Consider the following 24,565-nt stretch of genomic DNA (forward strand, 5'->3'; position numbering starts at 1 on the left):
TTACCTCAACTCCTCTTCCCCTCTTTCCTCTCCTCAGTCTACCCCCAAACCCAGAGATGAAATGCAATCTAAAGTTAAGTATTCACACATGTGGAAAAAACACTCCTGCTCTTTGACTGAAGACCTAGTTTCAACAGCAAAATCAAACTAAGTCACAGTTGAAAGATTTCAAGTGAAGAAATGTAGCAATAATGTGTTTTCTGTTTTATTTAAATATTTTCTATTACATTTAAACTTGCTATCTGTAAGCTGTCAATAATAAGAACATTTGAAATTTAACTTCCCACTGTAAAATAAACCTTGAGACATCCCAAGTTGATGGTACTTTCTGTAGCAGCCCTCTTGCCAGGCAGCAGCCAGGTAGGTAGAGCAATATTTGTTAGGTGGGACTGGAGTGAAGGGGGATGTTGAGAATAGGACTTTCCTTGTTATCTTGCTTCTCATGCTTAACAAAGTGGTTGTTGTTAAGTCTACTAAGCCAAGAGATTCCTGTGCAAAAGCACTGAAGGAATTAAAAGCTTAAGCCGTTCCTGCACTCGCAGGAGTTTAAATGGTTTAGGCAAGGAAAATAGGGGAAAGAGTATATATTTGTTAAGTACTAATGCTTTTGCTTGTTCTCAGTTAGGCTCCAAACTACCAAAGCAGTTAAGAAACTTGGGGGGTTTCAGCCCATGAGCTTTCCTAGAGAATTCACATGGGGCTGTTCAATGTGAATCTCAGAGAGAGAAATCTTTTGAATTGTACAGCTCTTACAGAAGAAAAGAATTTCTATCTCAGTCATACAAAGAGTACGTGCTTACTAAAATATAAATGTATTAAAAGTCGTCTGTGGTTTTGCTCTTTTTAAAGCTGCTGCACTTTGGCCCCCTTTTGTGAACATGTTATAGGGTTTAATTGCATGATAAACTATTTGCTTTGCAGGACTCCTGTTTCATTTAGTGCAGAAATTGTGCAAAATATAAGGCAGAGGGTTAGGAGAAGGGAGAGAGGCTGCTGCCTCTAAGACAGAAATTGGCACACAACACAAGCTTGGGTTTTGGTATTCAGCTTTCATTTACTTTAAGCAATAATTTGCCTAAAGACTTCTGCCTAAATATAAAACTTACCACTGTTAAAGAACAAGAAAGAAAATAAAGCAGTTGAAAGGAAAAATCATTGCTAAATAGTTCATTCACTGTCCTGGTGCATAGGCTTAATTTTGAATACTGAAGCAAAGTAATGCTAAAAATGACCAGATATTTAGGAAAGCTGCACGTGACAAGCTTTTACAAATCCTTTTTATTCTAATATGTAGTAATGTGTACAGATGTCTTTTTGTTTTTCTAGATTAACTCCAGAAAGTCCTGTGAAAGAGTCATAAAAGCCTCACAGCTAATGTTTTTAAATACCTTGCCTGCTGCGTTATGTCCTAATAATGGAAGTATATTAAAATACGCATGTTGTTGGTTGTTGCATTAAGACCAAAGAATTGAGAAACTCTGAATAATTTAGCATTTCAGATATGTTGTGAGCTCCTCTTGCACATGCCACTGTGGAGAAGGTGCTTTAGCGGCAGCCACGGGTGGAACTGGTATGCAGCCACTCTTTCCCAGTGCATCCCACTCTTTCCCAGTGCATCTCTGCTAAGCTCCTCTTCCTTGAACAATGGACCAATGCAAAATAATTACTTATAGCTGTTACTAGAGCAGATTGTAAATACTGAGCATGCAGCACAACAGGTTTTGTGAAGAAAAGCACGGAGCTGTCTTCCTAAGGCAAATGCAGTTTTATCGCCCTGTGTTGAATATTATCCAAACATGGGTGATGCTCAGTTTGTGAATTGTCCTGTTTGATTGTAGGAGGATTTCTTGCAGGCTTAGAGATAAGTCCTAGCTCATGTACCTTGTGTGAAATGAGACCTAGATCACAAATAGCTATGCTCATATCCTTATAAAATTGGCCCGTGGAAATGAAAAGCAGGGATAGCTTTCATTTGCTTAGTGCAAAAATGGCAACGTGTTACTTGTAAATGTGTAGGAGGAGGAAGCACAGACAGAGGAATTATTTTTGAATCAGTTGTAGTGTTTTATGTAGGAAAGAGTGAAGATCTTTCTTAAAATTGGTGTGTATGGGGTTTCCGCTACTAGAAGAAAATCGCTAAGATTTTATTGGACATTTCCTTCTTGCTTTGCAGATAGTAGTATATGTGTCCTGCAGGGATCGTTGGTGGCTTTGGAGATCCTAAATCAGCATGCAATACCAGCGTTGGGTCACTCTCTATTTTACACATCTCTTCAGAGTCAAATAAATCAGCAGTCTTTTCTCTGCCCAGCGTGTTAAGTTCTTCCTTATTAATTTGCTATTTGGAGCCACAATTGTTTGTTGAAAGTTGTGCCAAGAACTTAGAAATTAAACGGGGATTTGCATACCTATTGCAAATCTCAGCCATTGGGTTGCTCCCCTCAGCTGTGCAAGCCTGTGCAGTTCTCTGGTGTGCTGCAGCAGATAACCTGTGTGGAAAAAGGGCCGTTACAAAGATACTTTAAGTATTTGATGGAAGTCTTCGAAGTCCAAAGCAATTTTTGACAGTCTCTCACAAGCGCAAATTATGCTATCGTTATCTTTATCGGAGGACGAGAGAGAAGGGTTGAGCAGAAATTGCTGCAGCAGTGATGTGTGATGCATCTGTGATAGATGAGGAATAGGCTGTGCCATTAGTGACTTTTGTCTTTCCAGAGTGAACCAGCCTCAGCTGTTCCACACAAATTGCCACCGACCTGGTGGTTAGAAAATTCTTTTACAGAATTTCACTCCAGACTTACCTCTCTGTTAGTGAATTATGCCCATTTCAATTGAGCGAAATGCTCCTAATAACATGTCAATTAATTTTAAATTGCACAAATCTTCACTCTGCTACCAAGACTTGGAAAACAAGTTTCATCAATTGCTCCCTCTGGGACTTTGGAAAAGACATATTTTAAAGCACTGTGTATGACTTTCCGTCTCCTTTTTTTTAATGTACAGAATTTGATATTTTAAGTGGTTTTGGATTAAAAAAAAGTGAGAGTAGTTTTGCAAAATAGTTTGCTGAATCTTTAAACCCATGTTGCTAAAAGTTAATGCTGTATAATAACCTCTGTGTAGTGCTACGAAAGATTTTTGCAAGAGGGCTGTGATTCTTAAGTGGTGTATTATTTACTTTTGCATATCATGATATTTGAGTTGTTTTAAGCAATTAAAGATTAGGGAGGAGAGGCTAATGGAAACAAGCATAAAGGTGTTGCTGAACTGAATGTTTAAGCACTCATCTGTGTTGCACTGGCCAGAGTTAAAAAATCTGGTGATAAAAAGTGAATGATATAAATTGTATGTTAGACTTCAATGTATAAGAAAAGCTTTATTCTTATTTTTCTTTCCTGGAACCAAGGTCCACTGAAAACAAATAGATCCCAGAGGGATTGACTTGAGTTTTGTCTTGTAGAAAAATCCTGCTGTGAACCAAGTCTTGTATGGGAGAGGCCATCCTGCTTTGATCCATGTGCCAGGCTTTCTGCAGTGAAATCCAGAAACCTGCAGCTAATAACTTTGCTGCTATAGATTTTTGGCTAGCTCTGCTATGTAAACCGGTCGGGTTGGGGTCACTGTATTTCCACTGGGTCCGGGAATGTTTCCCAGGTGCGTGCCCTGGGAATGGCCTGCGCATGGAAGCACTGGCAGGTGCCCCAGGAGCCTGCCCGTCCCCTGCCCTGGCCCTGGGAACCAGCCGTGGCGATGCCGAGTGGGTTTTCGGCAGGGTGGCCTGCCAATCCCGTGGGTGGCCGGAGCTAATGGCGGTCTCGCAGCCTATCCACAGCTCAGCGCAGCTGCAGAAAACTCAGATTTCAGCTCCATTTAGGGTCACCACCTCTGCTTATTTTTAAAGACTGCTCTTACTTCTTTCACTAATTGTTGAAGGCGGTTACCTCTCCTGCATTTTAAAGGGTTTGTCCCAGAAGTCACGGCAAAGCTGAATCAATTAATCGCATACTTTTTTAGAGCAAAGCTGAGCAACGTTTGCTTTAACCCTTTGTCTGCAAGTGAGGGGCTTTCCAGTCTGCTCTGAAAACCCTCACTGCGGGATGTGAGCCCGCGGAGGAGGAAGGTCTACAGCTGGGCCGGCGCTTTCGGGTTCTGCCCTGCCGCTTGTCCCCTGTGCTGCCCAGGCCGTTGCGGAGGGGCTTCAGCGCTGGCAGAGCGGGAAGGAGAAGCGGGTGTCTCTTGAACTTTGGACAAGGATTTTGTAAGAGTTTGTGGGAGGAAACCTGAAGGACGGCTCAACGCGCTTGCAGTCGGCAGTGCTTCTGCTGCTTGTGGCTGTAAGTGCTTGGCCAAAATGAGGTAAAACATTGACGATGGCCGAGAGGAGAGTTTTGATTACTGCCTCTCCCAGCAGCTGGAGTGACTGCGTCTCAGCCATCTCTGCCTATGGCTTTTTAGTTTCCCAGACTTTCTCATTGTTTGGGGTAAAAACCTGTGTACTAGATCTCAAACAGCAGAAATTCATGTTTACGCGGAAACTGCAAAGCCAAAAGATTTGTCATTTCCTCATGGGCCTTGTACCGTAATGATGTGAGCCATCACTGAAATGTAAAAATGTAAAAGTTAGATGTTTTTCTATAATCTTTCTAGTCAACTTTAGGTATCCTCTGTGTTCAGCCTCTTGTCATCTACAACCCACATCTACAACGATTTGATCCCATAGATGTTACTGTGAGTTAAACCGTGGCCCATGGGGCTCAGCATCCGAGTGTCTTGTCCCTGTGCAGAGGGGAAGCGAGCGAGCTGCCTTGTTTGATTATGATCGGAGATGAATTTATTTACATCTAATTTGTCTGAGACATGCGCTGGGTGCATCAGGGCTGCAGTGGTGGCGGGAGGGGTTGCATCCATCAACAAGTAGAAGGGCACTCGCTGAGAAGAAAAGGCTGTTTGCTTTCCAAAATAAATAGAGAAATGTTTTTGCCTGGATATGTAAAGATAACAGTAATTGTCATGAGGTTTGCTGTCGGTTGCTCTTGGTATGCTTTCAGCTGTGAAAACACCTACAAATGGAACAGATCGTAAAGTTATCCTGGCATAGCATCTGAGAGTGGAACTCCTGAAGTATTTCCTTGTTGTAGTTGCAAAGAAATGGGGAAATAATAAGGCAGCTGTTGTAGAGGCAGCAGAAGCATACTACAGTACTGTCTGTAGGCAGTCCTGTAGACCTCTGTAGTCTGTAACCGCAAGTTAAAATAGCTTTGTTTTCTGGGATTCACCCCTAGCAGTGCAGTGTACTTGGACAGAATGAAGTCTTTAAACATTGCCATCGAATGGGAAAAGAAAGATTAGACTGAAAAGGTCCATATTTTGGGTAGCCTTGGCTTGAGTTTAACAGTGGAAGTATCAAGAGACTTCTGATAGCACTTAATTTTTACACATTTGCAAAGGAGATTACTTGCCTTTATGCCTGTTTTCCTCATTGTACTTTGACTTTAGCTTTTATCTAGCAGTTGTTTCCATTGTTTTTTCTTAGGTGCTAAAAGAGTCTCCGAATTTGAGAAGATATTTTGATTTGTCTGTTCATAAAACGTTATGGTACGTCCACAGGAGATGTTATCTCCTTACTCCTAAGCTTAAAGCTTGTCACTTTTCCAGACATTTGAAGTTACTTTTTGTGCCTTAGGTGAGATTGGCAAGCTTGGTGTGATGGGGAGGTGTTCTCACAAACCCTGTTACTTATACCAAAGCTTTTTATGATGATATTTTAACATGAGAACAAAACAGAATTGTATTGCTGAGCTTTGTAAGTTATCTCATTTCTTGAAGAATAAGTCACAACAAAGAATTGATGTTAGCTTCTTCAGAGGGTAAGGTAAATGCTCTCTAACAACACTTCATGATGTATAAAAATGAAGTGGATTTTTCTGTAATACACATTTGTTCTGTATGAGTAATACTCAAACTGAATTTCGACTTCAACAAACAAAATTACTGCAATCCAAACCAGTGGGGATTTTTTTTTTCCCCCGAAAAAATTGATTTTTCAGTCTGTGGCACACTGTTAAGAGACTGAAATTTGACAAAAGGTAGGATAAGGATTCTCTGTATGAATAACAAACTGCAAGATTCAGTCAAATGTTTTTAAGCTGGCTTGAGGAGTCCTGCATTATAAATGGCTTCATGCTCTGTTAGAAAATTTCAGTGTTTTCAATTTTTTTTTTTTTTTTTTAAACTCGGGGTATGTGTTTTAATCCATATCTGAACTGCAGCAATGGAGAGACCATTCTTCCTTTTATAAAAAAGGCTTGGACAGATTGCAGAAACCTTTCCTACAAAGGTTTGATTGTTAAGGCTGAGCTTCAAGTGACACTTAATTTCAGTTTCATATATATATACACACACAGTGTTTTGAATGGATTTTAAAAAACAAGCATATTGAAATACATTGGAGATCATAATAAACATCATTCTAAATAATGAACTCAAGCTTATAAACAAGTGCCATATTTTAAGTCAGTGAAGATGTACTCTCAAGATGAAAATATGCTAATGAAAGTGCTGCTTGTGTAAAGTGTTCCTTGAAATAAATTAACGGCTTGGTTGCTGAAGTGGTCTAAAATGCTAAAACCACAAGGATATACTACCTTTCCCTAAAATCTGTCCTTGATAAAAATAGCATTGTCCTTTAATGTTCCTGTGATCATCCTGTATTTTCATTCCCACAGTGTGCGGGTGCAGCTCCTGTGCAAAACACGGCATTTCCACTTGAGCTAAAGAGGAACTCTTCATTCACTTTCACTACTAGTAATGTTTAGATACTATTTTCAGTTCAGCCTCCAGAAAATGAAAGTTTTAGGAACAGATGCGCATTTCAGTTGGCCCAGTGCCAGCGCTGGCCAAATTCCGGTGTGGATAGTTAGATCCTGACTCCATCAAGCTCCGCTTACCTACAAGCAACTGACATTGTAAGGGGGTTCAGGATAATATCTCCACTGAGCAGGCAAGAGTTGGAGGGTCTGGGTTCTCTTCTCTCACATCCTGGACCTTCTTTGTGTTATGTCCCTAGATACGTCCTTGGATGAGAAGAGGTGAGCAGGAAAATGAACAGAAATCTTTGGAATGACTAGTGCCTTTAAAGAAGCGTATTTGCAATGTATAAAATGTTTAGTATTAACCATGTGTAGGATAGGCTTTATGAAACTTAAGTCTCATGTCCAAGAGACTGAAATGCTCTTGGCTGGGACTTGCATCAGAAGAAATTTGGATAAACCCTGTGGAAGCTTCTTGCAATCTACTTGTTTGGATGGGGCAGTGTGACAGCTCTGTACTTGCCATTTTACTTGGGACATTATGCTTACTCCCTTGCTTCTACAGTAAGATTTGAAAAGCAGATAAAACATCCATAACCCAATTCTGTGTAGTCTGCAGATTTCCATGGGATTTTAGGTCTTAATAGTGATTTTTGGCAAGGCTGTTTGTACAGCATTTCAGAGAATGACATGCTCAATGTCTGCATTTCCATATCCAGATGCTGAGGAGCTGATTACCTTCAAAGAATGTAAAGCAGTTCAGTGAATAAGTGGACTAATACTTCTATAAAAATCCATACTGCTTGTTGGTATCCTTATGCCAAGTTCTTAAATCTGGAGTAACCTGTTTTCAGGCTTTTTATTTTTGTTCCATGTGTTACAAGCTTTATTAAAATTTTACTCAGAATCCTATACAGATTTATTGGCACAAGCTGTATTTATTGACCTGGATAGTTTTTCATATCAATTTGATGCAAACTAGTGAATGTGAAACACAGCTAGAACAATTTTAGGTGGATGAATGCTGTTCTTGGAGCATTCATTTTCCAAATAGTGAGAAGAAAAAGCTGAGGAGGTTTTGAAGATAATTTGCTTCATCTCTTTCACCTGTGCATGCTTTTTTACACACTCCTAAAGACATGTGTTTAGTGAAGGTGATGCTAGGTTTTTCTTTCAAAGCAAAGACAGAATGACAGATCAGCAAATGTATATAACAACCTCTGACCTAATTCTGTGGGCACTGCTACTGTGAAAATAATTTACTTGGCGTGGAGACTGTCAGACATTTCTCAGGAATGATGATCTTAAGTGTTCCAATAAGACTGACATTAGATGAAAGTGTCCACCTTTTCCATGTCACATGCAGATAAAAAGATTCATTTGCGTCTGTATTTTAAAGACAAAAGGTTGAGCACAGGAGATGGGATTTCTTTCAGCTATACTTCAGTGCTTATATTAGCATGCATCAGCAGCCTTTATTCCTTGGCAGAGTTTCTCTAGCCAACACTCCTTAATAATTGAAATCTTTAGATTAACTATGCTGATTCACATGTCCTGGTAGCTGCACAGTTCAGATCAATACTTCTTGTAACTTGCGGTATGCTGGCATTGCCAGTATTCCTATTTGAAGAGAAGTACTGCACAGTTCTCATGCTTGAGTTTCTGTAGAAGTCTGCAGCTGCCTGTTGTCAGGTACAAGAGAGGACTTGACTGACCCTTGCACTGACCAAGTATGACTGCCGCCCTCCTGCCCTGCCTCGTCACAAGACTCTTCACTGGTTGAAAACAGTTGTGTTTGGGTTAGTTTTGGGTTTTTAACCTCTGCTCAGGAATTGACTTTTTCTAGTGTACCAAATACTTTTGTTAGGCTTCACTGTGAGACTTAGAGTTGTTTGAAAATGGTTTTAGTGTTTGTTTCATGTGTTCTATCCATGGCTGCATGCATGTGTGTGCACGAAAGTGTACACTGAATCATAATCCTTGTAGTTCTCGGTGTTGGCATAAAATGTTCTGCTTGGAGCTGTTGGAAAAGTGTTTCCCTGTTCCTGAAGTGCAGTGCTTTCCCCCTAGATGTGCAAAGGTGCGATGGCCCGTGTTGCACCGGTGCATGCAGATGTGAACAGTTCTGGGTTGTGCCAGGAGTAGGAGTTTGGGGAAACCCTGGCGGTGCTATCAGCAGGTTTTTGGCTAACAGATGTGGTTGCTCTCTGCTGCTTTTATCACCGAGTTAACTGAAGTTGCTAAGCTTTGGCAGTTTATCAGTAGCTTGCCTTGCAACTTAAAATTATGTTGTTCTTTAATGTAAAGTGGCGATCATGCAGAGCTTAAACAGTGAGAATGTTTTGTAGTTAGGTCTTTAAAAATGTACTGTGTAGTGTTGTCTTGTGTGCCATAAACTAAGCTGTTTTAAGTTCCTTTTGTTTTAGATGTTGGAACCCTGCTTGCTCAAAACAGCTAGATTTTTAGTAAGCATTTCAGATGATGTTTAAAAAAGTCTAAAACAGATAAAACATCTGTTTTTAAAAGACAAGATCACAGAATAAAATAAATAGTTACAGAAATACCACTGATATGGAGGAGCAGAGCTAAAGAACCTAATCCATAGCAGAGCCTCTTCCTCTGTACAGCTGGGTACGTAACTGCTCCAGCACGTTCCTCTTCCTATGGCCTTCCCAGGCAGTAATCCTACTGGATCCAGGATGTGGTGTTTCTTACTTTAAATAATAAAGAGAGAGATACTTAGGGCTGGGCTCCAAGTAGTGTTACAGATATCTGAACAATGATCTGTTCAGAAAGAAATACCTGTTTAAGAATGTAGCAAAACTTGTCTGTAACAAGCAGATCAAAGACTCTGTAAACACATATTTATAAAAAAGGGTAAAGTGGGTCAGATGCATGACACAATTTTGAGATAAGCTGTTGATAAGCAACTGCTGCAAATATTTGTCTTTAAAACAGTTGTACGAGGGTGGTTGATCCAGAAGGGAGCCTGGGGTTGCTCCGTGGTTGAGGTCTGAGCTGTGGCGTCCCAGCTGGCCGTTCTCTGGAGAGCGCTGGCTGAAGGGTGCATTGGGTAACAGCAGCAGCTTTTCAACATGTTCCTTAAAATGTGGAGGCAGTTGATGAACTGGAAAATCTTTCTACCTCATTATGGCTTGAGCAAGGACAAGTAAAAAAATTGTGCTTTCTGGGGTTGGGCTGAGATGGAAGGTGCAATGAGAAAATTTCCTTTAACGTAGGAGGCAGGGGTGCTCATTTTCTTTTTCTTTCCGAATGAGTTGAACGTGCATTCAGCTTACACGTGTTCCTTGCAGGGTCTCACAACCCGCAGAGAGGTTTGAGTGCCTTTGGGCTGGGTTTGCCCACAAATGACAAGCAGTGACAATCTATGTGGCAGGCAACAACAGGGGGGCAGAACAGACAAAAACTGTGTGCCAGCTAGATACAGAGGATGCCATAGCAGCATTAATGGCTAAATGAAAAAGCAAAAATCCCAGCTCTACTGTTGCCTTACAGCTGAAAACCTTTCCCTTGAGGCTTGCAGGATGGTCATCTCAGCCTGTCCATAGGATTATGGAATAGTTGTTTCTGATTTTACCTCTTTTTCTACTTATGGAAGACAAACTTCAGCTCTCGGCTCATGTTCAGTTCCTGAAGTTTAGCTCTTGCAATCTAAATTAGACCTGCCCAGGGTGTTTGAGAGGTCAGTGCTCTTGGAGACTGCAGTGGAAACTTGTTCGGAGAGAACTGGAGAGAGCTGGAACAATGTCAGATTGTGCTGGGAAAAGCTGCTTCATGTGGGATGTCTTCAAGGAGCAATTACAAAAATAACACTCGCTGTCAGCCGATCGAGCAGAGCAGTGAGTGGATAATAAATATAAAAATCTGCTTTGTGTTCCAGCATCTCAAGATGTAAAGCTTTTCTATTAGAAGTTCGCATGGAGAACGGTAATTTAAAACAGCCGCTCTTCCAGCTACATTTAAAACAGCTTGTAGTTACATTTTAAATTTTAATGTTGATGAGTTGGAGATCTGTTTCTTTTTAAAAAAAAAAAGTATATATTTTTATAACCATAGAAAAACTTCTGGCCTGTCAGAAGGGTGTGCAGGCATCTAGATCTTGCTCTCCCTTTCTTATGGCTGCTTGATAGGGAAGGTGGTGCGATTTGCGTACAGAACGTGTGTTTTAAGGCTAGCTGCTGAAATCCGATTGAACTAAGAGGTGCTGTTCCAGGACTGACTGAGAACAAACACGAGATTAGACACTACAGCTTTCCATCCTTCTCCGAGAAATGTTGTTTTCACATGTTTTGTGAAATGAACTTTTTTCCTTAATTAGCAAATGACTTTTGAAATTGTTTCATATAAGCAGTTACGCCTTGCAGTAAATTTAAACTCAGTTTTAGTTCACTCAGCATTGTGTTCTTGCCTTGTGAACCATTGAATAGATCAATTTTTGACTAATCCTGTTTATCATCCTGAGGTTAGATTTGGCAAGCAACATCTGTAACCTGCCACCATGAAAAATTATATCCAACATGTTCTTCATTAAACTTTTCTTCAATATTCAGCTGTCACTGGAGGATTACAGTTTTCTGCTGAAGAATTAAAAAAAAAATTGCAATGAAAATTGGCTGTCAATAGTTCTGTATTAGAATCCCTTGAAGTATCAAGGAATGCAGGTTGTTTTGATTTACATGTGTGACCGTTTAGCAGTGCACTAATAGAAAATACCAGTTCTTTCCTTGCTAGCTTGCTGAATAGTATGCAACCCAAACTGACAACAGGACAGGATAGAAAGAATTTGTTTTTAAACATCAGTTGAATGAAAGTAGAATTGATGTTTCCCCTCTATTTCAGGGGATAGTTTCAGAAACAGTCGAGTTTCAGCTTGAAAAAACAGTGTGTTGCATTCATATACAATGCCTTTAATTCATATGGATCTTGGAAACTCTTAGTAGTATATCACACAAACTAGCTTAATTTCAGTATTGTATATCACTAAATGTAATCTGGCCATCCAGAGGCTATGTGCACTGACCCTGCGAAAGGTAAAACAGGAAAACGAAAAAATAATGTAGTATTCAGTTTAAGCTGCTGTGGAAATTTGAGCAAGCAGCATATTCTGAGTAATTAATTTTGGATAAATTAATTTGGATAAAAGGCTAATCTGCCACCTACCTCTGCGGTTGCTGGAGAGAGGGTGTGCTCCCATTAGCGGCTCTAAGCCGGGTCCTGATGCTGCAGTATGAAATGCTGTCTGGAAGGAACCCAAGGGCCTCTCCTTTAACTGCACAAGGAACCTCATAAGAGTGAATGCCTGTACCTGCAATTAATCTGTATGATTACCTACAATTAATTGTGCAATAAATTTGGCTAGTCTGTCAGCTTGCATCTTTTGCTGTGGGCCGTTAACAAAGAGATCGGGATTTAATTGCACAAATAACACAGAGGAGCTTGCGCCTACGAAATATATTTCTGTTGTTACCACCAAAGAGCAAAATTACAGAGAGGCAGTTTCAGGTTGGCTGGCTGTAAGTGTGCTTGAGAAGGAACACCGTAGTTTTGAGAGACAGTGTGTCCTTGATAAAAATTTTTAGTCTGCTCGATCAGAATAAAACGTTCATGTTTCCATATCAGGAGGAAGCAGAGCACTTACAGCGTTCAACGACCTTAATATTTCAAAGTGTAGAAAAAGATATGGAAAATTAACTCTCAGTGTCTTCTCAGGAAGATGATAGCTTCACAAATCCCTCTGTGAAAGTCCCAGTTGCCCAGTGCTTCCTCTTCCAGGGGCCCGCGAGAGGAAAGGCAGACGACGGTAACGCTGTGGAGCGTAGGGTGCCATGACAGGAAAGCAGCCCAAGAGGAAAACCCCTCTGGGCTACGCCCAGGGATTTTGTGTGCCCTTTTCGTGCCACGGCGGCTGCCATCCCGGGCGCCGTCCGTGGGTCACGGCGGAGGTGAGGGCCCGGGTGCAGGCGGGGGCCCAGCTTTTGGAAGCAGCGCAGGCCTTCGTCTAAGAAACGTCTCCCGTAACGAACCGGGGCCGCGTACCCAGACGGGATTTCAGCTTGGTTGTGCCCCTTCTCTCTCTGTTTCTCCCCGGGTTGTTGAATTTGTCAGCCGGGGCGGCACAGCAAGCCCCCGGCCGGCGGCTTCCCAGGTGCCTGCCGCGGCGGTGTCGACCCCAGAGCTGTCGGGCTCTGGCGTGGCTGGGCCGCAGCCGCGGTGCAGGCTCCGTGTCCCGGGTGGAACCGCGCCGGCTGCGCTCCGTGCCTCTGCGTCAGAGCCGGGGCCGCTGGTGGGGACGGACGGTGCAGGAGTGGGAGGTGTGGGCGGCAGGGCTGGGCAAGCGAGGAGCGTCCGGGGGCAAGGAAGCAGCCTGCTTTGGAGGTCAGAAATGGCACCGCTGATCTGCCCAGCCTTCTCCAGACAGCGCCGGTCCTGCGATCGGCTGTCCCGGCAGCACGCCCGCGCCGCAGGCGGTGCTCCCGCAGCACCGCGGGCATGCACCTCTGGTCTCGGCTCCGGCCACGGGACCCCGGGAGATGCTGTCGGGGGACCCACCGGTGCAGCAGGACCCTGCAGTGGGCGGCGTTGCTCCCTGTGGCAGTGGGGAGCCCTCTGCACCGCTGGGGTCTGCACGGTGCCATCCACGGAGGTGGGTGCGATGCGCTTGGCTCCTTCCCGTGCCCCGGCCGGGGTGCAGCTCTCCTCCAAAGAGTTCCCTCCACCTGTTCCTTCCTCCCCGGCACACTCCGATTTTTTAATTGTGCTTCAGCACTCTCCATCTCGGGCATGTGCCCAGTGCCCTGCATTCCCACTAGAAAATAAAAGTAGTAAGGCCTGCAACAGGGTGGAGGGATAAAAAAAACATAAATAAAAAAGGCCAGAGTGACTTCAGAAAAAAAGATATGTAGAGGAAAGGGAATGGCAAATGGCACTGGTTAATTGAAGCTGTCCTTGTACAGAGAATCAGTCTCCCTTTTCATCAAGCAGTAAGAGAAAAGAAAACTGCTTGATGCATGGCTTAATTCCTTGATCACAAGATGTATCTCCAAAACTCGCAGCAAGAGAGGGAAACCAGAGCTCATTCAGTCAAAGCAGAAGCCACATCCAGAGAAGAAAGACTTTGCTTGAAGATAATTTTCTTTGTAGTAAGAATTACCATTCCAAAATGTTTGTTTTTTCAGTAATTGTTTCACATCACATTTTGACACTCTGTGTGTGTATGTGTGTATATATACACATATAAAAATAAATCAGAAAAAATAAGACTATTCATTTGTGCCATTTGTTCATATGCATGACATGGTAATAGTTTCTGTCATGCTGTTGTAGCTTGGGAGTGATCCACAGACAGGGTTTCCGGAGAGGAGCGCTTACCTACGAAGAACTGGCACAGCTCTGCTGTCCTCCTGCACGCAGGTGACACACCTTGCCAGCCAGGAGACATTGCTAATTTAGATGTATTTTCAGGAAAACAGTTCGGGGCTTCCCTTTGTGTCTGGGGTGAATGGGGTTTCGTTCTAACATCAATGCCTGGCTGAAGTTTGTTTGTGAACATCTGGGAGCTCCAGGCGTGGGAGAATTGGCGCCTGTGCTTAAAACCTGCTGATAGCTGTTGCTTGTTTAGCTGTTGTCTGAGTGTGTGAACGTGGAGCTGTTTGTTTCATAGAGGTGGCTGAGTGAAGCCAACAGCAGTCAGTGAAGTATATATAGAAATTAAACTTCAGTGCTGAGACCGTGTTAGTTTTTCACAAAGAAAAGTGTTCTGCTCAAGCGGTGCGAAGGGGCATTTCTTGCGTTGCATTTATGTTCCTGTTACAGTAACTGTCTGAACTGTTGTTGTAAGGGCTAATATTAAGTACAATTTTCTGTGAATACTATAGCTTCTGCAACGGAAACGTTTTACTGGACAGTGTACTTAACAAGTTATCATTTTACCTGCTATTAAAATCTTTTGCAGTATGAAAATCCCTAAGTTGTTTTAGGATACAGCAGTGCTTCTGAAAAGCTTAGCAACTACCTACCTATCTCTGATACAGTAGGGGGAATGTGATCAGACAGCCATGTCCTGAGTTGAAACAAATATGCTTAATAGAAAACTTCAAATACAACAAGCATTTTGCATTTTTAAAGAATTTTTTCTTTGTTTATGTAGAAGTGTTTAAATTCTCTGTGCAAGTGAAATGCATTTAACCAACAATGTGTCTCTTCTCTCTTAGATTACAGAAGTTTGTGGAGCCAAGCGCGTGGGTTATTTTGGTCCCGCTCAATTTTATATTGCTTTGAAGTTAATTGCGGCAGCGCAGTCAGGGTTTCCAGTACGGATTGAGAGCATTAAGAATGGTAAGTAGCAAATTCTGCTTGCAGTATTATGCACTTGTTTCTCACTTTCTTTAATGCTTGTCAGCTCTCTGTGGTGGTAAACTTTTCTTCTAACTTGTCTATGAAACAGTTGTATTTTGAGGAGCAGAGAAAGAGTAGAAGGTAACGTTCTATTCGCTAAGTGACTGGTAGAAAATTGCGCTGAATTACACGTGTGGCAAAGCTGAGATGACATCCCCCTCTGGAAAAGGCATTACCAAAGTAATGGCATGAGTGATAGCTGATCAGTGCTAGGGATGTGTTTCTCTCTCACCTTCAGCCTCTAATCTTGACAGCTGTGCAGAGTGGGAGCTGCTTCGGGTGGAGGGATGTTGCAGGGGGCATGGGCAGGTCAGGGGTCCCCCTGTGCAGGGCAGCTTGCAACACTCATCTGCTTTAGCAGATAATCCTGAAATAAGTGGGTAATGGTGACTAAATCATAATGCTTCCTATCAGTAGGTATGAAAATGTGCAGTAGATGTAGCTTAAAACAGCTTTGTTCTTCCCAATGAATTGACAGTAATATTAAATGTACCATTTTTGGTGGAGAAAAATGCTTCTTAAAAGAGGCTTATCAAACTCAAGCAACGAAGAGAAAGCAGGTCCCTTTTAGCTGCGAAACCTTGATAACAACTAAATGGAAGGAACTTGATGTTTTTGCCTTGGTGATGCGTGCTCTGTCTTGCTGACGCGTGCTCTGCCTCAGCAGGGCTCAGGCTTCGAAACACACAGCCTTTCACTTGGGCTTGAGCCTGGACAGGTTTGAACCCTTAGCTCCCACATCCCAGGCGGGCGTCCGAACTGTGCCGTGAGGCTGTGCTCTGGGCAAGGGTGCTTGCCACCGTCCTGCTGAAGGCAGCGATGCAACCAGCCGTGAGATCAGAGAGGAGGTAGGAAAGGCCGGATCTACCCATAGCCTCGCCATCGGGTCACTGCTCCCAGCACAGTTTCCACTCTGGTGTCCCTTCTGAGGGCAGCGAAATGTAGAAGTCACCTATGTCACAAGGCACGGGGGGGTTCCCGGGTCTGCCCCATCCCGGGGCGAGGAAGCCGGGCTGGCGAGCACGGGCAGACATGTGTGAGCTGAGCTCCCGCGGTGCAGAGCTCGTGACCAAGTGGAGGGGATGGGATGCAGCTGGCACGGTTCGGTTCGGTGCCTTGCTGGCAGGGGGGTTTAAACCAGGGATGAAGCAGGGCAGCCTGGATTTGTCTGACAGTTTTCCTTACAGAGAGCTTGTGTGCTCTCTCTTGCATTGCTGTCCTTTTTAAGGATGTTAATTTGAAAAAAAAAAAAAAAAAACGAAAAACCCCGAACACCAAAACCCAACAAAAACCAGCAAACTAAATTAGAAACCTGAAAAAAGTGAGATTTACTGTGGATGTTTTACAAGTCTAGCATCTGCAAATAATCCACAAATTTGAGCGAAGAAGGGTACTTGCAGTCCTTGTATTGATATCCTGCTTACTTACTGTTACTGAAACACTTCCAGTGTTAATTACATTTTCTCTTGAAATTTATGAGTACCTTTAGAGTGAGGCGAGTAACATGCACCAAACTCCAACTGATTTCTTTTTATTCCTGGTAGTAGCTGTAGGTGTAAAAGATTACAGAGGTGATGTATGGTTTTGCTCAGTTTTGAGCATTCTGTTAATTTTAGTTGTATTGATCTTTCAGGGTGACTGTGCACAAAACTGCGACTGTGTTTCTTCAAAATAATCTTGAATTGTCTTAAAGAGTGAAAAAGTGTCACTCTTTTGCCCTGCAGAGCAGATGCAACATGGGACCTTTTGACATGGTTGTCTCCCCAGGCCTTGGTGTGATCTCTGAACCCTGCCATTTTTAATTTGTTCCTTTTATGATGGCAGTGTTGAGCATACTGTGATCCTGACTGATTAATTCATCAGTCCTACAGTTTCTCTGGGAAACTATTCTTTTCATTATAGACGATGTTTTGAAGGCAGGAAATGAGTTTGCCACTTGCTTTAATAACGTGCACAAGGCTTATTTCTTTCTCTTTGCATGGAGAGATGATATATTAAGCTAGCCAATGTAGTTTTGTGTAACATTTCACATTTTTATTAAGACATAAAATAATCACAGGAGCTCCACATTTATAAATATTACAAAATATAAATAGTAATCTTATAGGTGAACTTTTCATTGGTTTTACAAGATGATACTGCTTAAAGTACTCCTAATGTTCTGTAGTCTCAGTTGAGTTTTTCTCTCTTTTAATGAAGAATTGCCTCTGCCGCGGTTTATGGCGCTGAAAAATGACAGTGAAGTACGTTACGGGACTACAGCAGAACTCCATGGAGTTAAATTTCAGGTTCCACATGCAACTTTGGAAAAAAATTCCTACAAAAGAACAGATGAAGGGGACAAACAGGTAACAGGCCCGTCTCCTTCAGGCCAATACGTCATTATGCATCCTCCTTTTGGGTCCAGTCCTGTAAATGATTACGCTCACGTGGGCTTACTCAGTTTTGCAGTACGAGACAGGAGATGGACTCCTGGCATGCAAATAATCCCCATCGGGGCCGTGCTTTGATTTTGATGCATCCCAGTTGCATCCCTGAAGGGAATTTCTCTATATAACCTTGTATAAAGCTGTCAGCCCTGTAATATTTTGTGTAAGTTCTTTCAGTGTTGTCCTCCTACTTAGTCCAGCGCTGTTTCTTGGCGAGGACTAGGGGAGGAGCAGCAAACAGAAATCTGTGAAACAGAACAGGAAAGTGAGCGATTTCTCATGGCCAGTATGATCCTTAGTCACTACAGAAATATTCAATTGGAGAAGAGGTGTTGAATCACGAGCCACTATTTCTGTGTGGGATAAGGCCACCAGGTTTTCTTCCATTCTAATTTCCCCTAGCAGTAGTCCAGAAGAAACCTGCTTTTCTTTTGTCCTCAGCGAAACGTCATCCCAGTGTCTGTTGTTCTGAGTTGCCGATTTAATAAAGCTGTCTAAGGGAGATTTGTATTTACCTGTATTTCGGAGAGTTGAGAGCACTTACTCAGATACAAGTTGCTTCACAGTGCGACCTTGATTTTCATAATTTTCCCCAGGCCTGACACCTTCTCTTCTGGGTATTGTATCAGGTCATGTTGTAAATGCTTGGTGGCAGGTGCTTTATCTTCCCGTAACGTGCACACACATTTATCACATGGTGTGTTGGCGTGAGTAAATGGTGTTCCCAGCCTGAGGTCAACCCAACAGGAATGAGCTGCTGATGACAAGGTACACGGCTGGAATAACAGGATGAGGAAGAAGAGCACGTATGCCTATGTGCCTGCGTGTACTGACACTGAAGCAGAATGCTGCCCTCAAACCCCTGGCTCCATCTAGGTTATCTGTGGTGTGTTATGTTTTCCTTTTTACACAGTAAACTGTTTTAGGATCACATCCTCTTCTTAAACAATCTGTAAGTCAAGGTAAAGAGAATGCTGTAGGATAGATACCCAGTAACATCTACAAATCCACAGAGTGCTTAAAATACCAATTTGGAGATTTAGTTTAATTTTTTGTACATGTTTTATATGAAAAATGCTCTCCCATGAAGAATGCACTCACCCTAACTGTGTTACGCAAATTCAAAGATACCCACTCAAATTAAGCATTCTACATATACTTCTTCAGGCATCTTTTGGAAGGAAAATACCTTAAGCTGTTCATTGTAAAGCTTTGCTATGCCATTGCCATGCTTTACCCCTAGAAGGCTCAATACCAAATTATGTCTTTACCAACTTTTGTTTTTTTAACGAGCATTTTCATGGAAATAAAGGGCCTCCTTTAAAGGGAACTAGAGTGTTTGCCTTTTCTTTGTCCATCATGCGGTACGCATTCAGATCGCCGTGCAGGATTACTTGCTTTTTTTTGCTGTTGTCTCAGAATTCCATTTTGTGTTGGTGTGTTTTTGAAATAGGAACCCAAGTCTCCACCGATGTCTCCAATCTGCTCACCTCCTGCTTCTCCATCTACTTACCAGAGAGTTCCCTTAAGTTACGGATATGGGAAATCAAGAAGTGGGCTGGAGCAGCAGCATGGAGGTAGGATAAAAACTGGGATGTGCACACTGTATTAAATTCTTTTTGTTTTGTTTTTTATTTTTTTTCTCAGAAGCATCCAAATTTCAAATGCAACTGACAGTCAGCCTAATGATTTTAACATTTAATTAGACCTGTATGTTGGAAAACGATTCAATCATCTCATTTTGTTTTGATGGTTCAATCCTGTTCTCTTTCTGGTAAATTAGTTAGACTTATGTGTCACTGCTCACAGATAAATGCTAATACCTAATCTCTGACAAGACTACGTGTGATATATCCCAGTGGCAGAGTGTTTGTGTGTATTTTCAGAGTGCATGATGCTTTTGATTTCATTAGAGGGGAAGAAAAGCCCGCTTCTGATTTCAGTAGTGGCTATATTAGTTTTCAGATTGGCAGTGAACCTTCCTTTGCAGGAAGGGATAGTAATCTCTGGTTTTGTAACAGAAATAATGATAGGACATGAATATAAAAACAGTGTCACACAGTAACTTAGGCAAAATGGACAAGAATAAGGCAGTACATAGATGCTCTGTCTTTGATCGCGCTGCCATTAGAGTAGGTGGCAAAACATTCTCATTTTAATGAGAGGGTAGTGGGGCAGAAGCCAGTTTTACTAAGGCTTTACAAGCTCCTGTTAATAGTGAGGTGCCTGTGCTCTCCTAATTGCAACATCTGGTGACGAGGAGGGCGGTAGTAGTAGGCATTGGTGTATACCATCCTTCCATCATCCCTCCGGCCTTCAGTTAGTGTGTTTGCAGTGAGCGAAGGGTGGAGCATGCTAGTCCTTCAGTTGTTGTCCTTGTTTACAAATGAGTGAAAAAACAGCTATTGCAATGTTTTGAAGCTCACTACAGCCATAATAAGAAAGTGTTCAACACAATCAAGTGGCCTTCACGTGAAAATTGTACCAGTACTGAGTCACAGGCATTCATTTGCCAGTTAGGTAAACTGCTGTTTGTTCAGGGATGGGATTTTTCCTCACCGCACCCTTGGTACAACTGATCAAAACAGTGGTGGTTGACTTCTGAAATAAGCAACACTAGCAAGGTCGTCTTTTGGTATGACACGTGTTCCACTCCAGCGAGGAAGACGTGGCAGATAGCCCTCACCCTGAAGAGCTGTCGGGAGCAGCTGACCGTGTTACATGTTGTGCGCTCTGCTGTTTTCTGGGACTCTGTCCCAGATCTGCCAGTGCTATGGGGGTGGATTTTGGATGGTGGTTTTTTTTTTTTTTCCCTCCGAGTTTGGTTGCAATCTTAAGTGAAATTTCTCATGAAGTCAGCGGCTGTGCAAAGTGAGTAGAGGCAGCAGCGTCCAATCCAGCTGTCAACTTCTTCTAAAACTAATTATTCAACTGCTTGAATTTTTAAGGTGATAAAATCCTAGAGGTGTAGAACACTATGGTTACTTTCCAGAAGGGGAATTTCTCCTGTTTTCCAGAATGGGAATCTCCCCTACTTTAATCCCACTGGGGATACTTCAGCCAAATGTGTTCTCAGTGGCAGCAAGCAGGTAACATTTTTTGGCCCGTGCTGTACCAAGTGCCAGGCTAGGTGACCTACTGGTTCTTCCTGGCCTTTAAGATTAGGACCCTTCCAGTTTTCTGAAGAGCACTTGAAAGGGTGGGTCTGAAAGCCGCCGCGTTAGTGTGTGGGCAGGAGGTGCTAGCACCGCAGCACCGAGCTTGTGGGCTCCTCTGTGTACTGCAAGGCTGACCCTGGAACTGGATGGTGGCCTTTCAAGGGCAGCCCTTTGCACCGCAACCATGACTATATACTGGTTTTTTTCTTGATAGTTTTGGAAGCTTTTCTCGGTAGCAAACACCTAGCAGAGTGGCCTTGTGCTTAAATCTCCTCTCCAAGCGTGTCTGTATGTTTCCCAACTTCCTGTGGGTTTTTTTTCTGAAATTAGAAGTTATTTGTACAGGCAGAAAAATAGATACCAATACAGGATAAGACCACTCAGGAAAGCAAGGGAGTTAGGGTTATGAAGGCTAAGGTCTTCCTGAGCTCAAAATTTTTAAGATTTCTTGATCTCACTTTTCATCAAGAATCTTTTAAGTTCTGTCTATCTAACGCAGACTGTCTTTGTAGTGGTACATTTTAAATAGGTTGGCAGCAGAAGTTTTCAACTCTTACAGAGTTTGCAAGTGAGTTGCCTTTGTTTGTGTACTTGACCTATTTTTAAAACATTGTTCTTAAACGTACTGTTATGTCACCGCTTACTATATTTGCTGCAGTGGAACACAAGTGACTTATTTTAGCAAAAGAAGTAATTGTTACTTTTCTTTACTAACTTTACTCCAAATATGGCGAAGTGGTGAGTCATGTATTTTGATTTTCAACAGAAATTAGGGAAGGGGGAAGAAGAGTATATGGAAAATTAGTGATTTACTGTTTGATGGCATTGTCAAAGCTTATTTTTTTTGCAGCTCCGTTGAATTATTTCTTATTTGTAATGCGTTCTTGTGTTACATATGGCTATAAATATATAAAATGTATAAATAAACAGGCTATATATACATTTCAACATAATGAACAATGATTTATGTTATCTAGTAATATATGACAGTTTCTTATCAGTAATGTCTGAAGAAGAATGATGTAATGTGAAAGACAAGTATGTGGCTGGAATTTTGTTGCAGAAGACAAAATGGATATTGATACTATGACAGTAGGTTCACAAGCTAGATTCTTGACGTTGTGGTATTTAATTATTTCCTTTAGCCTAGTAGAATCTTTTTGATTATCCTTTAATTTATATACTTTATTTTAAATGTCTGTAGCACCTTATGAAGTCAGACACTCTGCTCACCAGCAAGATGGACCATCATCAGGGAATTATGGAACCAAACCTGCACTCACCTGTTCAACTCTTAATCGGGTAATGAATTGATGCTTTTCTTCAGTAGTACTACTAATAAAACATGAAATAGAAATAAAAAAAAACAAAAACAAAAAATGAAACCAAAACAAAAAAGGCAGAAGAATTCATATTTCAAAAGTAAAAAGTGTTCTCCATCACGTTTTTAGACTAGAGGCTGAAGCATGCTTTTCTAGTATATGAAAAAGAAAAAAACAAAGCTGATGGGAAGGGGAAATGAAAATAAATAAGCCAACTAATTAAATTGCTGAATCTAAGTAGAATGCACCAAATAGCACAGATAGGAAAACTAGACTGAGAATCTTCAGTTCAAAAGTAAGAAAAAAAATAAATAATTGAGGTTATCATAGCAAAAGTAAAACATTTTCATTTAAAATATATGAGGTTGCACAGAGATTCCTGCTTGATTTAGAATGCCATCTGTAACACATGCACAGAATTTATAGCCTAATATTCTGTGTATTCTGTTTTTTCACCCCAGTTGGTTAAATCGCATCTCAAACAGAATGAATGAATTTCTGGATATTTGTTTGCTTTTATGAGATGGGTCCTATGTTTTCCTGCTGGTTGCAAAAGCAGATCTTTCTGATGTTCCAGTATGCCTGCTGTGCACTGACTATGCAAATAGGTAGTTTGCCCTATGGAAGGACAAAGCTGTCCTAAGGGAGAGCTTTTCCTAAATAAGTAAGACTCAAAGCCTCTGTACCTTTTCCCTAGTGCTTAGCACCCCACACCCACAATAAAATGTCACCTGAGCCTCAGGAAAAGATCTGCAGGTAGTGTCACGTAATTTGTGCTAACTTGAAGTGAAACTGGGTGCATTTGTGTAGCACTTTGAAATGAAAATTAATTTACAGCTTTATGATGTTGCCTGTTTTGGGGATCTTTTGATGTATTTCAGAACTGGTGTTTTGCATTTGATTCTTAGGAAGTGGACAGGTATGTCAGAGAAAGGGTTGTGGAGCTTGTTGGAGCCTGGTTATTGTTCACTCTTGCCCTCCCTCTTCAAGAGTGTCGTCATCCAGGCCTAAATCTTGAATACTAAGTCATTCCAGTTTAACAAAGGCAGTAATTGTACCAGCAGCCCTCTTCTAGACACCACTACCCAACCTACCAAACATACAGACTTCCCTTAAACAAGTCAATCAGAAAGCAAAGACATAAATGGATAAAATGTCCTTCTCCTCCAGAATATTCTTTTTCCCAAAGTAGGATTTTTACCTAAACCATGGGAAGTGACAGAAGGTTGAGGAGGTCTCGAAGGGTTTGCATGTCTCCCCGGCTCGGTGTAATGTGTGCCCAGCTACCGGGGTGAGCGGAGGGTCCAGAAGCGGTATAGCTCTGTAGTTACAGCACCGCTCCTAGACTAAATACATAGTTTCTTAGCAAAGCTAAATTTTCATGCACTGTGCTGCTTAAATACAGCTTTAGCTCCTTTACTGGTTCTATCCGTTCCAGGTGTACAGTATGCAGTTCAGGGTTGTAATGGCAGCCAAAATGAACCCCCAAAATGAATACAGAGGTAATAAAGTATGAATTGGGCTTTCCTTTTTCTTTTAGCTTTGGTCATGTAAAACTTCCTTTAATTGCCTGGGTAAAGATACCTAATACTAGCCTTAGCTTTAACAGTTAAGTAGTGGGATGGTAATCAGCGTGGCTGTTTCTGCTTCTCATTTCTTTTAAAATATGTGTCTGCTAAGAGAAGAGAGTCAATCTGGTTTCTTGAGGTTCCCAGTGACCTTCTGGCCCCCTGCCTGCAGCTGGTACCAGTGTCCCTCCTTTCAGTCTCTTTCAGTGGAGCGGGAGCAACAGGACAGCAGCACCAGCTACTCGGATGACCCTTGGAGGATAACGGAGGAGCAGCGAGACTACTACATCAACCAGTTTAGGTCCCTGCAGCCTGACCTGAACTCCTTTATTTCAGGTAATTTTTACCAGCCACTGTGCGTGTTGAGTAAAGGGACCAGGCTGAGCAGTGAGAAGTGCTAAGTAGTTAAATTAATTCTTTTTTCTCCCTGGAGTGAGTTTGAGAGAGTTGATTGCCTTTTCATTTTAAAGGCAGACAACTCAAAAAGCAAACCGATTCTGTGGCCATTATGTTTTTTCCTAAATAGCCTGATTTTAGAAAAATAATTACATCTAAGGGAGAAATGTTGGTGATTCAGTAAAAAATAGAATGAGCTCTCTGTGTTTGATTGACTATATTTGTGGCTCACACCTGCAGTGTATATTGAGCTGAGAAATCCCTTAGGGTTGTGTTTGCTTTCCCAGCAGAAATGTGCCAGCGTCCACGTGATGAAAGTGATGCATGCAGTTAACTGGCCTGTGTGGTCAAGCCTCAGTGTTTATGGCTCTGAGGGACTGAGATTTTGACCTTTAGGTGATTAAAAGCAAATCGTGGAGAGCACGCACACGGTAAAAGTATTGTTAGCAGCGTATTGAGATTGCCTTT

At 42.0% G+C, this 24,565-nt stretch overlaps 1 protein-coding gene across 4 annotated transcripts in view; it reads left to right on the top strand.

The window, feature by feature from the left end:
* The window catches only part of REPS2 (RALBP1 associated Eps domain containing 2), a 102,062-nt gene that overhangs the window by 19,668 nt on the left and 57,829 nt on the right, over window positions 1-24,565 (top strand). For all 4 annotated transcript variants that reach the window (XM_075057225.1, XM_075057223.1, XM_075057224.1 and 1 more), the window contains exons 2-6: window positions 15,041-15,164; window positions 17,424-17,572; window positions 19,107-19,230; window positions 22,016-22,113; window positions 23,899-24,037. In XM_075057225.1, the coding sequence (XP_074913326.1) occupies window positions 15,041-15,164; window positions 17,424-17,572; window positions 19,107-19,230; window positions 22,016-22,113; window positions 23,899-24,037 (634 nt within the window). The remainder of the gene's footprint in view (window positions 1-15,040; window positions 15,165-17,423; window positions 17,573-19,106; window positions 19,231-22,015; window positions 22,114-23,898; window positions 24,038-24,565) is intronic.

Source organism: Buteo buteo, chromosome 25 (genome assembly GCF_964188355.1).
Source record: "Buteo buteo chromosome 25, bButBut1.hap1.1, whole genome shotgun sequence".
Taxonomy (NCBI): Eukaryota; Metazoa; Chordata; class Aves; order Accipitriformes; family Accipitridae; genus Buteo; species Buteo buteo.